This window comes from Arvicanthis niloticus, chromosome 14, assembly GCF_011762505.2.
Source record: "Arvicanthis niloticus isolate mArvNil1 chromosome 14, mArvNil1.pat.X, whole genome shotgun sequence".
Classification (NCBI taxonomy): domain Eukaryota; kingdom Metazoa; phylum Chordata; class Mammalia; order Rodentia; family Muridae; genus Arvicanthis; species Arvicanthis niloticus.
This window is the reverse complement of record NC_047671.1, coordinates 27,792,180-27,807,283: the sequence shown is the minus strand read 5'-3', so window position 1 is coordinate 27,807,283 and position 15,104 is coordinate 27,792,180. Positions and strand designations below refer to the sequence as shown.

General features: G+C 49.5%; 1 protein-coding gene across 1 annotated transcript in view; it reads left to right on the top strand.

The window, feature by feature from the left end:
- Positions 1 to 15,104, top strand: part of Csf1r (colony stimulating factor 1 receptor) — a 49,915-nt gene that overhangs the window by 29,517 nt on the left and 5,294 nt on the right. The window contains exons 5-15 of the mRNA XM_034518657.2: positions 909 to 1,045; positions 1,660 to 1,819; positions 3,730 to 3,916; positions 5,966 to 6,081; positions 6,222 to 6,342; positions 6,459 to 6,649; positions 7,884 to 7,999; positions 12,910 to 13,036; positions 13,205 to 13,309; positions 13,641 to 13,751; positions 14,406 to 14,568. Coding sequence (XP_034374548.1) covers positions 909 to 1,045; positions 1,660 to 1,819; positions 3,730 to 3,916; positions 5,966 to 6,081; positions 6,222 to 6,342; positions 6,459 to 6,649; positions 7,884 to 7,999; positions 12,910 to 13,036; positions 13,205 to 13,309; positions 13,641 to 13,751; positions 14,406 to 14,568 — 1,534 coding nt within the window. The remainder of the gene's footprint in view (positions 1 to 908; positions 1,046 to 1,659; positions 1,820 to 3,729; positions 3,917 to 5,965; positions 6,082 to 6,221; positions 6,343 to 6,458; positions 6,650 to 7,883; positions 8,000 to 12,909; positions 13,037 to 13,204; positions 13,310 to 13,640; positions 13,752 to 14,405; positions 14,569 to 15,104) is intronic.

The following is a 15,104-nucleotide window of genomic DNA, read 5'->3' as shown; positions in this document are numbered from 1 at the left end:
GGGCACCATGGCCACATGCACATATACATGTATGTGTATGCATGGAGCATACACACACAAACACATCAACACACATAAATGGAATTTAAAAGATTGTTAAAGAACCAGTGAGATAATAAAGGTGCTTGCTGCCAAGCCTGAAGACCTGAGTTTGATCCCTGAGACCTACATGGTAACTTTCCAAGGTAGCCTTCTAATCTCTGTATAAGAATTATGTTATACCTTTATGTGCACGTGCGTGTGTGCATGCACACATACACACATACACACACAGAGGCTGGGGTTGTAACTCAGTAGAACAGTTGCCATTCATATCTCTGACCTTGGGTTTAATACACAGCACTGCAAACTAACAACCACCACCAAATTGACAGGACAAGAGCAGCCATTATTCCAAGGAATAGAAAGCAAAGGACTAAAGGAAAGAGGGCAGATGCTAACCCTGTGATAGACCAGTTTAGTATAGCTGCAGTAGAGCATACAAAGCCTGGCAGGTACAGCAAGCATCCCATGGACCCCCCTTCCTTTTTTTTTTGAGACAGAGTCTCACTATTTAGCTCTGGCTGAACTAGAACTCCTACTTGTGCTTACTAAGTGCTAAATTCAAAGGTGTATGCCAGGGACTGGCTTTACTGTGAGGGTGAATGTTTACACAGGTGGGGGGCTCAAGAGAGAGACCAGACTTTGGCAGCCAGGAGGGGGGATGACGTGCTGGGAAGCAGGACTCATGAGTAATATTGAAAGCAGACTCTCCTAGGGACTTGCTTGTGGGGAAAACGGAGGTATCAAGGCTGCCTCCCAGGGTTTGGGATGGGAGAATGCTGGGACCCTGACCAAGTATCCTACCCCATGGTATTGGGCGCAGTGTCAGTGAGCCCAGGGGTTCATGGTTGCGTTTCTGATCCCAGGCCACCCAGGGCCCCCACATATAATATTGGAGCCTACTGAGCTGGTGCGGATTCGAGGGGAGGCTGCCAAGATTGTGTGCTCGGCCACTAATGCTGAAGTCGAATTCAATGTTATCCTCAAGCGTGGAGACACCAAGGTCAGTCCCTGGGGGAAGGAGATGACAAGGTGAAGTCTGTCCAAACCTCTCAGCTCAGAGGCATCTTCACCTCAAACTAGCTTTCTGGGCTGGAGATATGGTTGTACCCTAGAGAGAGAAGAGGGGCCTGAGACCCTGTGCCAGCAGCAACTGACTCGGCTGCTAGGGGTTGGGGTGGCAATCTAAGCCCTTTCGGGGATTATCCTGTACCTTTGCTGCAGCTTGTAGAGGACTCCCTTCTGATAGAATGAGGAGTCCTAGGCTCCCTTAGAAGCATAGAGGCATGGTGGCTATTTCAGAAAGACACTGAGTGGGAGGGAAGATGAGGATCCCTTGGAAGGAATGGAGAGGCTGCCTCTTAGCTTCCTCACCCCCATGTGAATCGTGTGTCAGATCCAGTCTGGAGCCCTTGCTTTGTGAGTCTACCCACCCTCACTTTAACGGAGGGGCAGGGGACTGAAATTCTTCCCATTTTATAGATGAAGCAACTGAGACTCAGAGTTCAGTCCCTTGCCATGCTCAGGCAGGCCATCATTTTAAAGGTAGAGGATTTGAATTCAGATCCTAAACAATTTTGGATTGTTTAAAATCATCTCAATCCTTTTTGCCTACAGCTGGAAATCCCCATAAACAGTGACTTCCAAGATAACTGTTATAAAAAAGTCCGGACCCTCAGTCTCAGTGCTGTGGACTTCCAAGATGCTGGCATATATTCCTGTGTAGCCAGCAACAATGCTGGCACACGCATGACCTCCATGAATTTCCAGGTGGTAGGTGAGCATCAGGCGATGGGGGGAGGCTTGTAGCTGTTGGGAGATGGAGGTGACGATGGGAAGAAGGTGGCTTAATCCTGGGGCCCCATCTTAGGAGACTTTCTAGATGCTCAGCTTCCTCCAGCAGAGTGTGGGTCATGGTTTACTTAAATGTATTAAGCTCTGGGCTGGGACTGGAGCTCAGTAGCTCCTTACTTTAGTTCACGTGGATCGCTCATTTCTGAGAGCATTAGGCTATCATATGGACACACCAACAGACAGTGCCTCTCTGCCATGATTGTATCTTTAAACACCAGTGGTCCCTCTAACTGGGGCCTCTAAGCTGGGGCAAGGTGGGTGATAGTGGAGTTGCTGGGGCTCTGTGAGAAAGAAAGGGAACAGAACATCTAGAAGAGAGACACCCTGTGCAAGCCTCACGGGAAGGGAGCCCAAGCATCTTTGAGACACTGAAGAAGCTAAGAATGCCTGGCATATAGAGAGTTGAGCAATGGCGATGAGAGAGTGAAGCTGAGGCAGGAGGCTGCTGCTGCTGGAGCCTTAACAGAGTGGGTAGAGAATTTGTACCCCACCCTGTTGAGAGGTCAGGACTGAGGTCTCCACAGGACTCAGCTTACACAGAAAGGAACTGACAGTCAGGAGCAGTCAGTTCTGTGTGTCATCAAACACAGCTCTGCCAAACATTTTCTCCAACAACCTCTTTGTGCCTCAATTCCTTTACCTGAAAAAAAATTGAGGGTATTAAGTAGTCAGTGAGAGCATTTGGAGAACCTAGAAGAAGCCCTGGTGAGATCCACACTGCTAGAGTGTGCAAGCAAATACGGCATTAGAAGCTCACCCTGGTGTTCCATGTAGGGGAGAGTGGATGCTGGGAGCAGCCGCAATCGTGGATGTAGACCAAGCTGGAGAAAGTGTTGAGGGTGCCAATCACGGCAATGAAGAATGATGGACTTAAGGTGCCCTCCCATTGCCTGGCTATTGAGTCAGGAGCAGTGGCCTTCCACAGGCTGAGAAGCCCACTGCACAGCGGTTCTACAGTGTGGCAAGGGGCTCGGAGTATGTTCTAGCAGTGTGGCCTGCTAAGGGACCATGTGTTGACTGAGAGTCAGAGCGGAGCAGATGGGGGAAGCATGAATCAGTAGCCTCAGACCACACACACACACACACACACACACACACACACACACACACACACACACAGGGAGCTTCTCCAGATGCTGCAAGGTAAAGGGAAGAGAGGCAGAACTCACGCAAGGTTGTCCTTCTGTTACACTACCAGCCAACTTGCTTCCTAGATCAGTCATTCAGGACTCAATTTCATAAATGTGTGTGCTCATTTGACTTTTGCCCAGATGTGTGCTCAGGCTTGAAGTTGGTGGAGGGCAAGCTCGGACACTTGGGAGAAGAGTGCTCCAGTTCATGGAGCAGCTGTTGTGCCATTAAGATAGCTCTCCATGCCGGATTCAAGGAAAGGGGTGGCCAGTGGGGCTGTGTTGGCACGGATGAGAGGTGCCACAGGAGGTCAGAGAGGTAAACTGGGCAGGTAGTTGGTCCAATGACCCTGAGATCCCACCTAGATCTTCTCCTGGAAGAGGTGAGAAGCAGTTGGAAAGTTTGGTCGGACTTGGACCAACAGGACTTTCTGATGTTTCAGGAGAGGAAGAGAGAGTAAATTAGGCTTCTCCAGTGGTCCAAGGTGATGAGTCCAGACTAGAATGGTAATTGAGGTTGTGGGAGACAGTTGAGTGGATGGCAGTGGAAAAAGAGGTGACAGAGGTCAGTCCTGGCTGGGCTGGAGGTCGTGAACCTGGTGCAGAGATGTGCCCAGACCCTGCATCAAGGGATGGGTGGTCCAGTGAACACATGAAGGAGGATACTCCCCACTAATGCCAGATCTCCTGCATTGAATTCCAGAGAGTGCCTACTTAAACTTGACCTCTGAGCAGAGCCTCTCACAGGAGGTGTCTCTGGGTGAGAGCCTCACCCTCACAGTCCATGCAGATGCCTACCCTGGCCTACAGAGGTACAACTGGACCTACCTAGGGCCATTCTTTGAAGACCAGCACAAGCTTGAGTTTAAGACCCAACGGACCACATACAGGTACCGCCTGTCAGCCCCCACACAAATGTGTGTGTGTGTGTGTGTGTGTGTGTGTGTGCGCGCGCGCGCCTTGTGTCACTGGGAGAGTCTGGTGCTTTCCTTAGCTATTTTACCATTTCTGGAGGGTGCATGTTGTCAGGGTCCCTGGGAACCTCTCAGCTTCCTCTGTCCTTTTTATGGCCAATGTAGAAAATGACTGTGGCTTCTACTCCAAGATGTATTTAAGATAGTAATCACAGGAGGCACCTGCCAAATTCACATGGGGAAGGGGCAGAGGGACAGCCCTCTCCTTAGGCTCACAGATATTTGGGGGGTACATGTTTCCTCTGAAACCCACTCTGCTGGCATCATTCTACTCTTAGAACTTGGTTTGGTCACGTGACCACCGCTGTAGCACTATGCTGCCTAATTCTGAATGGACCATGTCCTTGAGGCTTTTACTCTCTCGTAACTGAAGGTTGTTAGGTGAGCGAACCCCCAGTCCAAGACGGCCTTCTCAATAAGGAAAGTTTGGTCTAGCAGTAGCTGTAGACCTTGTCCAAGCAAAAACTAGTACTTGGCTATCATTAGGGCTGGAGAGATGGCTGCATGGTTAAAGAGTAAGTGCTGACCTTGCAAAAGACCAGGGTTCATTTCGGAGCCTTAACTGCCTGTAATTCAAGATCCAATGGATCCTATACCCTCTTTTCACCTCCATGGGCATCAGGCACACACCTGACACACACACATACAAGCATGCAAAACACACACACACATATATATATTAAATATTTATTTTAATGTATGTGTATACTTTGCTTACATGTATATGTGTGTGTCATGTGTGTGCCTGGTGCCTGCAGAGTCAGAAGAAGGTGCCAAATTCTCTGGAACTGGAAGTTGTGAGTCACCATGTCAGTGCTGGGAACCAGACCCAGGTCCTCTGCAAGAGGGTGTGCTCTAAACCACCGAGCCATCTCCCTAGCCCTGGAAAATGTGTTTGTTACCTAAATAATTCATTCATTAGCTGGACATGAGGGTGCATGGCTACTATAGGCAACAGAAGCAGAGGGACCAGGGGTTCGAGGCTATGTAGCAAGTTTGAGGCCAGCCTGAGCTGTATCAGACCTTGTCTCAAACAACAATAACTACACACACAATGGGCACATTATCAGTTAGAAACTAAGAAAACTATGTAGAATCAGCAAAAGGTGACTTTTGGTATCAGCGTTTGCTTTCAGACTTTTCTGTAATAAAGGACACCATTAAAGGAAGCCCCTATAATGAGTCAGGTTCTTGCCCAGCATTCTAAACACACATCCCTTCAACCCTTGGGCCAAGCCTGGGAATTCAAAACAAAACAAAACAAAACAAAACAAAACAAAACAAAACAAAACTATAAAAACATCAGCCCCAGCAGCTGGGCAGTGGTGGCACACACCTTTAATCCCAGCACTTGGGAGGCAGAGGCAGGCGGATTTCTGAGTTCAAGGCCAGCCTGGTCTACAGAGTGAGTTCCAGGACAGCCAGGGATACACAGAGAAACCCTGTCTCGAAAAACAAAAACAAAAAACCCATCAGCCCCACTCTCAGAGCCAATGAGGACCACAGCAGTTGAGTGCCTGTCTAAAGTCCCACAGCCAACAAGGATAGCATTGGTTTCTGTAGCTACACAGGTAAGAACCAATGCTGTCTCTTGTCTCTGTCACCATCCCTTGGGACAGGGCTAGCTCATTAGGGATTTTCAGTAGAGGTCCTGGTGTTTGTAAACACCTTGTTCAGTGATAAGAAGGAAGAGGGACTTTCCATGTACCTCCCAGGACCTTGCAAGCATCATCTCTCATCTCTAATAAAACCTTTGGGGGCAGGGTGGGGGTGGGGCAAAGAACAGTCTTAGATGAGAGGACAGTGAAAGCCCAGGATAGGTCGTTTCTTCTGTCTTCGTGGTACACTTATGAGGACCTGGCTCTCAAACAAGGCCTTTGTGCCCTGAAACTTGAACAAAGGATGTACCACTTTCCTGCACAGGGGGCCTGATGATAACAGCATCATCTCTTGACTGTCTTGCAGCTACTCATTCAAGCTCTTCCTGAACCGAGTAAAGTCCTCGGAGGCTGGCCAGTACTCCTTAATGGCACAAAACAAGGCAGGCTGGAATAATCTGACCTTTGAGCTCACCCTGCGATGTGAGTGATAGGGGCAGGCTGCCCAGGGTTGGGTGTACTGGGAGGGGTGAGGGTAACAGGTTCAGGGCAGGTGGTCAAGAAACAGAGACCCTGCCCCTAAGACTGATCCTGACCTCCTCCATCCCTCCTTTCCTCCTCAGATCCCCCGGAAGTCAGTGTCACATGGATGCCTGTGAATGGCTCTGATGTCCTGTTCTGTGATGTCTCTGGATACCCTCAGCCCAATGTGACATGGATGGAGTGCAAGGGCCACACCGATAGGTCAGTGGGCTTGCTTTTCCTCCTTAGGCTGAGCCTCTGGGAGGGGTACTCATGACTGGGAAGGGCATGTTGATGTGGGAGACTCTGAAGCCCTGAATCAAAATCTGTTGTTTCAGGTGTGATGAGGCCCAGGCCTTGCAGGTTTGGAATGATGCCCACCCTGAAGTCCTGAGTCAGAAACCCTTCCACAGAGTGATCATTCAGAGCCGACTTCCCATTGGGACCTTAAAACACAACATGACTTATGTTTGCAGAGCCCACAACAGTGTGGGTAACAGCTCCCAGTTCTTCAGGGCCTTTTCCCTAGGTAATCCATCGTTCCTTCTCCTCAGCCAGAATGGACATCAAGCATGTAGAAACTGCTTACTCCCTCACCCAGGGATTCCTACTTGGAAAAGATCTTGGTCATGCTGAGTTTCATCTCTGGGTCACTCTGGCTAATCCTGAGCCACAGAGCTCCAGCACAGTTACATGGGGAGGTCCAGAGTCCCTCTTTGGGAATTAAAAGGGAGAGAGGAAGGTCAGGGAGTGGGGCAAAAGAATGAAGCAGAGGCTCTGTCAGAGACTGAGAAAGGACTGAGAAACAGAGAGACACAGGGCCTGATCCTTTGGCTCCTGCACCTCCTTGTGTGAGGGAGAGAGGAGTTGGATGAAGAAATACAGCTTATCCCAAGTCAAGGGCTAGAGAGGATGCTTTCTCCATCTCTCTCCACCTCTCTCCTTGTTTTCTGCCCCTCCCTAATCCTGAGACACAGTCCTGCTCACTTAAGGCCACTGTGCAAGGGCTTGCCCAGTGCTGATATGGAGCTTACACCTGTTTTTGGTCTCACTCAGAAGTCCACAACCCTTAGACAGCTAGGATTTGGTAACTATTGTGTCAGGGCCTGGGTGAGGCTCTCAATCCAGATTGAACAGCGCAGACCCTTGGTTTTTGCTTGGCTAGGGGATCATGTCTATTGTGTCCTCCAGTCAGTAACCTGGAGCAGTTGCTGCCAGACTGGTTGCCCCTTTTGTCTATAAATGCTCTATGTCACTGCTCATTGTGGCCATTGTAAGTGGTGGAGCAACCATTGTGAGGAATGCTGTCACTGTACTAAGCATAGCCTCTACGGCCTCTCACTCTTCTAGCAGCAAAGTCCCGTCTTCCTTCATTTTGGAAGGATGACATAACTGAGATGCTCAGAGATGTTCTAGTTTGCTGCCACTTGTCTACTAAGGGACCCAAGCTCCTAGCTGGGCACAGAAATGAACTGTGTCCTTCCCACAGCGTCAAGATAACTAGGATTAGAGGTCAGGAAGGTGAAGCCTGGGGCCCCTGAGATGCCCCTCAGACTCAGCAGGCTGCTGAGCTCTTAAGGCCACAGAGGGAAACTGCAGGAAAGCCAAGGAAGATTTAGGTGCAACCCCCAAGAAGACCTTTTTGCCCACAAGAGGGAGTTATAATGTCCCATCACTGGAGTTTACATGCAAGCAGTGGCTAAGCACTGGCAGAGGGGTGCTCATCTCCCCACCTGCTCACTCCGGTGTCCCCCCTCTTCCAGGACGAAGCAAGCAGCTCCCTGATGAGTCCCTGTTCACTCCAGTGGTGGTGGCCTGTATGTCTGTCATGTCTCTGCTGGTGCTACTGCTGCTGCTGCTCTTGTACAAGTACAAGCAGGTGAGTTGGGCAGAGGAGCTGAAACCCAAGGGAGCCAGATGTGGATGGCCTTTGCTCATGTTTTCTCATTCTGACAGGCTGTCATGCAACGAGAGCTCTTTAGTAGGAGTCTTCTCTGTGTCAACATGGGCTGGCACCAAGGAGTTCCTAATGCTGTAACCCTAAGCTTTTCTGTTGGGGGCAGGAGAAGGTGTGAAAAAGAGTGTGTGCCTGAAAGGTGCCTGTCTCTGCCTATCTCTGCCTATGGGACCATAGGGCAGTGGGTATGTTAAAGCTTCTTTCTCCATCTGTAAAATAGAGTTCAAGATGGTAGGTTGTTACCAAGACTCTCCAACTTGTATGTATACAGGAGGGGTAGAGTGTCAAAGACAGCAGTCAATGTGCTTCCTTACAAGGAGGAAGTTGGCTACGGATCCAGTTAGCTCGTGCACATTGGGATGGGAGTGTGGCTGAAGCTGGCATCGCCCTGACCACACACCAAAGTGGCTTCTGGGTGCTACTTGCCACCCAGACATAGCTTAGTCACTGCCATGGCTACCTGTCCTTGGATAAACACAAAGTCCTTCCTCATATGGAACTAGAAACTGTCTCTGGTACACCACAAGCACTGGGATCCCATAGCTCTTTCTACCTTGACTGACTGGCCTTACCTAATGGTGGTAACCTAGGATACCTCCTCTCTCTCTCTCCAGCACGGTTTTCTGACTATATCACTCCGGGTACCTTCTCATTTCCCATCCAGGAAACTTAACTGCTTCTTACATAGCCCAAAGCCAGGGGACCTGCAACTTCAGGCTGGCCTTTTCCCCTTTCCCCTTTGATATCCACTGACTGAGTTGAGAGGCAGGGTCGTCAGCAGCTCTCCTATGGCCAGCCATCTTTGTAGGTAGAGGACTTGGCCCCACCTGTCTTTATCCCCAGGTCTGGGTGAGACATGGCCTGTCTGTGGAAGGGTTGTTTCTGCTGAGGGCTGAGTCATCTCCTTCTGTCCCCCCAGAGAAACCGCAACAGTGGGGAAGGCACAGGGGAAGAGGAAAGGGCCCGAGTCAGCTGGCCCCAGGGATAAGGACGAGGAAGGGAGGATGATGGGTAGAGAGAAGGGAAGGGTAGACTCAGAAAGAAACCACTGAACAGATTCTGGGCCCAGGCCTAAATTGAAGGAGAAGGGTCTAGAGGGTTTCCAATGAGAAGTGCCCAGGTCTCCATCATCCCCAGGCTTAATACCTACCCCACAGACAAAAAGCCTGATGGGGCCATGATCTGATGTTTCTAAGCCCTCTTCAATCTCTGTCAAGGGATCGGTGGAGAACCTCAGCTTAGGGAGAGCATGAGCAACCGGTGAATTGATGTACAGTGAGGATTTAGCCAGGCCCGATCCCAAGAAAGGAAAGCTGCTGTAGCTGACATTCCAGTAATCCCTCCTTCTAGGAAGGGACCTCGCAGGCCACCCCACCTTCACAAGGACAGGTCTCCAAATTCACCAGGGATGGGAGGAATTCTTGAGGTTGACAGAGGCTCACTACTCAAATACTGGATCTGGCCATGTGAGCTTCCAGCTGAACCTTCCTTCCCCCTCAGACCATCCCTTCCAACATTGTCCCAGCAGAGGTGGGGGGGGGGGCGGTGGCTCAGCCCAGCTGCAGAGGAACAAGGGAAGCAGAAGTGGCTAGGAGAAAAACAGTTGCAGCCACAGAGACTCCTGGAGATGGAAGATGGAAGTGATGGGAGGGGTCACTCAGCCGGAGGGAGTTCCTCCCCAGACCTCATTTCAGCCACGTAGCCCAATCCATAACATGTTTTATGCTGCCATCGCTAGAAGTGATGTTTTGTGTTTGGTTGATTGGTTTTGTTTTGGGGACTGGGTCTCCTATAGCTTTGAGGATGACCTCAAACTCCCTGTGTAGCTAAGGCTGATCTTAGACATCTGATCCCACTGCTTCCGTCTCCTAAGGATCACAGTGTGTTCCCTCGTGCCCAGCTGGGTGTTCTTCCTTATGTCTAACTATAGTCTCTCTCCCTAAGGTCCAGCTGGAAGGTCTTCCTTGTAGCTACGTAAACTCTCCGCAGCTTGTAAGACTTCAGCAATAGGCTACCTCTCCCCCAATACTAATTCTTGCATCTTTTCTTGCTAAGTACCCTTGAAAGGAGCTTGGCTGCTAGACACAGCCCAGTCCCTGTCCCCAAAGCCTGTCTGAACACAGGTTGGTCTGAACCAAGGTCTCGGTGTCCTCCACCACCCCAGCCTAGCTTCCACTGACCCATAAATGTGGCCTTCCCTCAGTACTTCTCAGGGCAGCTCTTGGTATGATGCTCTTATGCAGCTGCCCCTGGGGCAGGAAAAGGTGAAGTGCCCATTCCCTTCTGCCTAGGTGCCAATCTTAGCTGGGTTGAAGGGCTACTGAGAACCTGAGAGGCAACTGGAGCCAGCAGGGTGTCTAATGTGCAGGGCACCCCCTTTGTCAGAGGGTACGTCCTCGGCACCTCTTCCTTCTCCCTAGAGTTAGGAGATAGCCCCAGTCTTAGAGGCCTCCTGACCTTCCTGCCTGGATGCTCCCCTCTCATTTCCTAAGCCTGCCTTAGGTGACATGGTCACCTGCCTGTCCTCTGAGTTTGTCAGGATCTTACCCATCTCAAGGTTGCCCAGTGTGTGTACGTTCTATGCCTGGAACACTCTTCTTTCTGGCGCCTCGGGGACTCTTCTTACTTATCTTGCCCTACTCTCTGCCCTGTCACCTGCTTCGTTGGCTTTATGATGTTATATTTTTCCAAATGTTTTAAAATATTTGTTTCTGGGGCTGGAAATATGGCTCAGAGGTTAAGAGCGCTGACTGCTGAGGACCCAGGCTCAATTCCCAGCACTCATGTGTTGATTCAAAACGATCTGTAAATCCAGTTCTAAGGGATCCAACCTCCTCTTCTGACCTCACTGGACACCAGGCATGCATGTGGTGCACAGGCATACATGCAGGCAAAACACCCACATGCATAAAATAATAAAAAAATTAAAATAACATTTGCTAGTATATATCGATTATATATAATAATGGGTTTCATGTGACATTTTCAAGCACGTACCTAATGTATATTGATGATACCGATCACATTCACCTCCCATTGCCCTCTCTTGTCCTCCTCCCATACCTGCTGTTCCCCTTTCTGTCCCCAAACTCCTCTTTCACTTTAATTTGTGTATGTATGTGTGAATATGTGTGTGTGCATGGGTGTATGTATGTATGTATGTATGTATATCAGTGTGTTTGTATGTATGCATATGTTCTCATATCTTTCATTAGGGTTGCTTACAAAAGTGTAGGTGAGTTATTTACAGAGATTGGGCTATACAACTGAAGAAAATATCTCCCCCACCCCCAGTAATCATTAACTGCCTAAAGCTATTCAGGGAGGGGGGCACTTGAGAGCCTCTCCCTCCTCCATGACAGGATGTTGATAAGACTGATCCTGCCCAGGTCTTAGGCAGGAACCCACAGCTGCCGTGAGCTCAAGGCAACAGGCATGTCAAGCCCGGCTGACATTACTCCTTAAGGTCCAGCCCACCTCAGCTCTTACATTCTTTTCTATGGTGTCCTCTGAGCCTCAGAGTGATGCAGATGTCTCCTTTATGGCCCAGTGTTCACCAGTCTCTCACTCTCAGCACTTTGTCAGTCATGAGTCTCTGCAGTTACTGCTGACTGTTGCAAACAGCAGCTTCTCTAACGAAAGCTAAGAACAGCACTATCTATCGGGATAAACAGAATTATTTAGACAGTTAGTTGACAGGCACCACCATATCCATTTAGCAAAACAGCAGCTGGATATTCCCCCACTAGGGCTAATAACCCCTAGTTATTTTTTTGACCAAAATTACAGTGCCAGATGTGGCTTCAAGCTGTAGTCTCAGTGTCAATCAGAAAGTGTCCAGATACCCCCATAACAGACCTGACACTATTCACACATCTTTTAAGGCATTATTCGACTATTTCCTATCTACATATTTAAGATGAATGTCTCTCTTAGCCACTCAAATGTCAGCCCCATGGGGCCAAGAGGTTGTCTTGTTCGATAATGAATTGAGCATGCACGATAGAAATACATGTTCAGTAAAATGTCTGTATTATTCAGCCTGGAGAAGAGAGCAAATTCTGACCTCAGCATAGCTGAGGTGATGAGATGATGCTCACTGAAAGGAGTCAGTCCCAAAAGATGCGGTGACTCTGCTGATACAAAGTACCCAGAACAGTAAAGTGATAGAATCATGTCTTCCAGTGGCTAGAAAGTGGGGGGAGTAGGAGAGCTCTCCACTGGGCACAGAGCTTGTTCTACAAGGTCAAAAGACTTTTGGAAATCGGTTTCCTATCAGTGCTGATATACTCAATACTACCGAGTTATACACTTGAGTGTTTGTGACAGTGCATTCTCTGTTTTGTATATTTCACTAGAATTGAAAATGAAAGTAGGGCTGGAGACTGGCTTAGTTGTATAGTATGTACTTATGTACATACAGGACCCTGGCCCAATTCCTAGCACCCAAAACAAAACTGTGAACATAAACTATTTGGGTGAGCGAATGGACAGGTTCATGAGTGAACGGATAGTTCTCAACTTTTATCCTCCACCTTGACCAAGGAATTATCAAATTCAGAGTCATCAAAGGCTTCAGAACTCGTCTTATCCGAGTCTTTGAATGAACAGCTCCGTGTTGAATGAAACTGAGGCGTGAAGAAGGGAGGGCCACGTAGTAAGGCAGAATCAAGTGGGGACTAGCTTTTGCTGCTCTGCCCATAAAATGCCATGGTCCCTCTCAGCACATAGCAGACTGAGAGCTTCTGGTTTGTCCTCCCATGCTCTTGGGAGGTGAGGTACAAAGTCGGGCTACTAGACCATCAGCCCCTTGCTTCCATTTCCTTCTGCAGAAGCCCAAGTACCAGGTGCGCTGGAAGATTATTGAGAGCTACGAGGGCAACAGCTACACCTTCATTGACCCTACCCAGTTGCCCTACAATGAGAAGTGGGAGTTCCCCCGGAACAACCTGCAGTTTGGTGAGAGAGAGAGAGAGAGAGAGAGAGAGAGAGAGAGAGAGAGAGAGAGAGAGAGAGAGAGAGAGAACCTCAGTTCTTGGTGATCTCCCATCATAGGGCACATGGGGGCTGAAGGGATCCTGTGGATCTCAGGAACCTAAGGAGCTCATGTGTGTGTATGTGTGATAGGTAAGACTCTAGGAGCTGGTGCCTTTGGGAAGGTGGTGGAGGCTACAGCCTTTGGTCTGGGCAAAGAAGATGCCGTGCTGAAGGTGGCCGTGAAGATGCTGAAATGTGAGTGAGGGAGGTGCAGGGGTGGGAGGATGGGGAGTGGTGCCTGCTGAAAATAGTCTGGCTCTGCTGTCGCAAGAGGCGCTTCCCACACTTTTAACCTGTTGGGATCTGTTCTTCCCTCCCTCCCTGCCTCTTCCCCTCCATCTCGCCCTCTCTATCTCCCTCCTTCCCTCCCTTCCTCCCTACTTCTCTTCCTCCTTCCTTCTTTCCCTCCCTCCCTCCTTCCCTCTCTTCCTCCCTTCCATTTGAATGTCTGCATTTCTCATCCCTCTTTTGGACTCTGGGTCTCTGGGTGCCCCCTGCTTGCTCTGACTTGCTGCCCATCCCCCAGCCACGGCTCATGCTGATGAGAAGGAGGCCCTGATGTCAGAACTGAAGATCATGAGTCACCTGGGACAGCATGAGAACATAGTCAACCTCTTGGGAGCCTGTACTCATGGAGGTGAGAGCTGGGCAGGAATGGAGGCAGTAGGGGCTCATGGTCTTGGGTATCCAAGGGTCCCTGAATGTCTGGCTCCAAGTTCCCCTTCTCATTTGCTCTAAGTGCCTATAGGATCCCGGCCTCCAAATCTCCACTGTTCCTAGCCTGGACTCAGACAGAGCAAGAGCTGGTCATGGCTAAGGCAGAGTATCTATGTGTAGCCCTCTGAGCCCACCTACAGAAAATTTAACATGAAATCCCAAATCCACCTTTTAAGAAGCCCCTACCCCAGACTTACATGTGCCAAGACTACAAGTCATCCCCTTCCTTTCATTATAAAGTGGCTTTGCTCTATACTAAACTGCCATGGACCTCCTCTGAAGAATTTTTGAGGTAAATTTTTATTTTATTTTTTCCTTTTTGAGAGACAGCCTCATTTTAATCCAGGCTGGTTTGGAATTTCCTATGTAGCCCAGGCTGGCCTTAAACTTGAGATCTTCTTGTCTTAGCATCCAAACAGTCACACTAGGCTAGGCTAACTTTCCTTTTTAGAAAGTTTTGTAAATTGTCATTGCCTTTTGCAAGATTAGAACTCAGGTATACTGGTCCCCAGGCCAGAGGTCCACATGGGCAGTGGGGCCTTGGGGTACACCTCTCTCACCCTCACTTCCTTAGGGCCTGTCCTGGTTATCACCGAATACTGCTGCTATGGAGACCTACTCAACTTCCTTCGAAGGAAGGCCGAAGCTATGCTGGGACCTAGCCTGAGTCCTGGTCAGGACCCCGAGGGGGACTCCAGCTACAAGAACATCCACCTGGAAAAGAAATACGTGCGCAGGTAGCTCGCTGGCATAGGGCAGGATAGAGAGGAGGCCAGGATGGGAAGCCCCGCCCCCAATCTCTGCTATAAAGACTACCTACCCCAGGCTTTAAGGCAACTCAGCTTTCTTACAACACATTCCCATCACTCAGCAAATGTCCACATACCTACCATGTTCCTGGAATGTGAGGGACAAAGATGGGAGGCTCAGAGTTGAGAGACTGGTTCACGGACTAATGGACACAATGCCTTCACGGGTGGAAAGGTTTTCCCAGGCCCACACTTGGATCCCTGGCCCAGGTTGGAGGACTTGGAGGGAATGCTTTCTCCTGGTTGTCCCACAGCATGTCTGTGGGGGCTGAAGGACACACAATCCATTCAGGAGTGGCTGACATATCTCTACACCCCCATGGGGAAGTGAGAGCAGAGTCTGTTAGTTGTTGAATGGAGGTCGCAGAACATCCTGACCTGTAATGGGGTTCCTGGTCCACTTAGGCCTCAGTTTCCAGTTCAGACAACAGAGCGTTTGAACCTCTCAGGGTATTCTGCGGTTC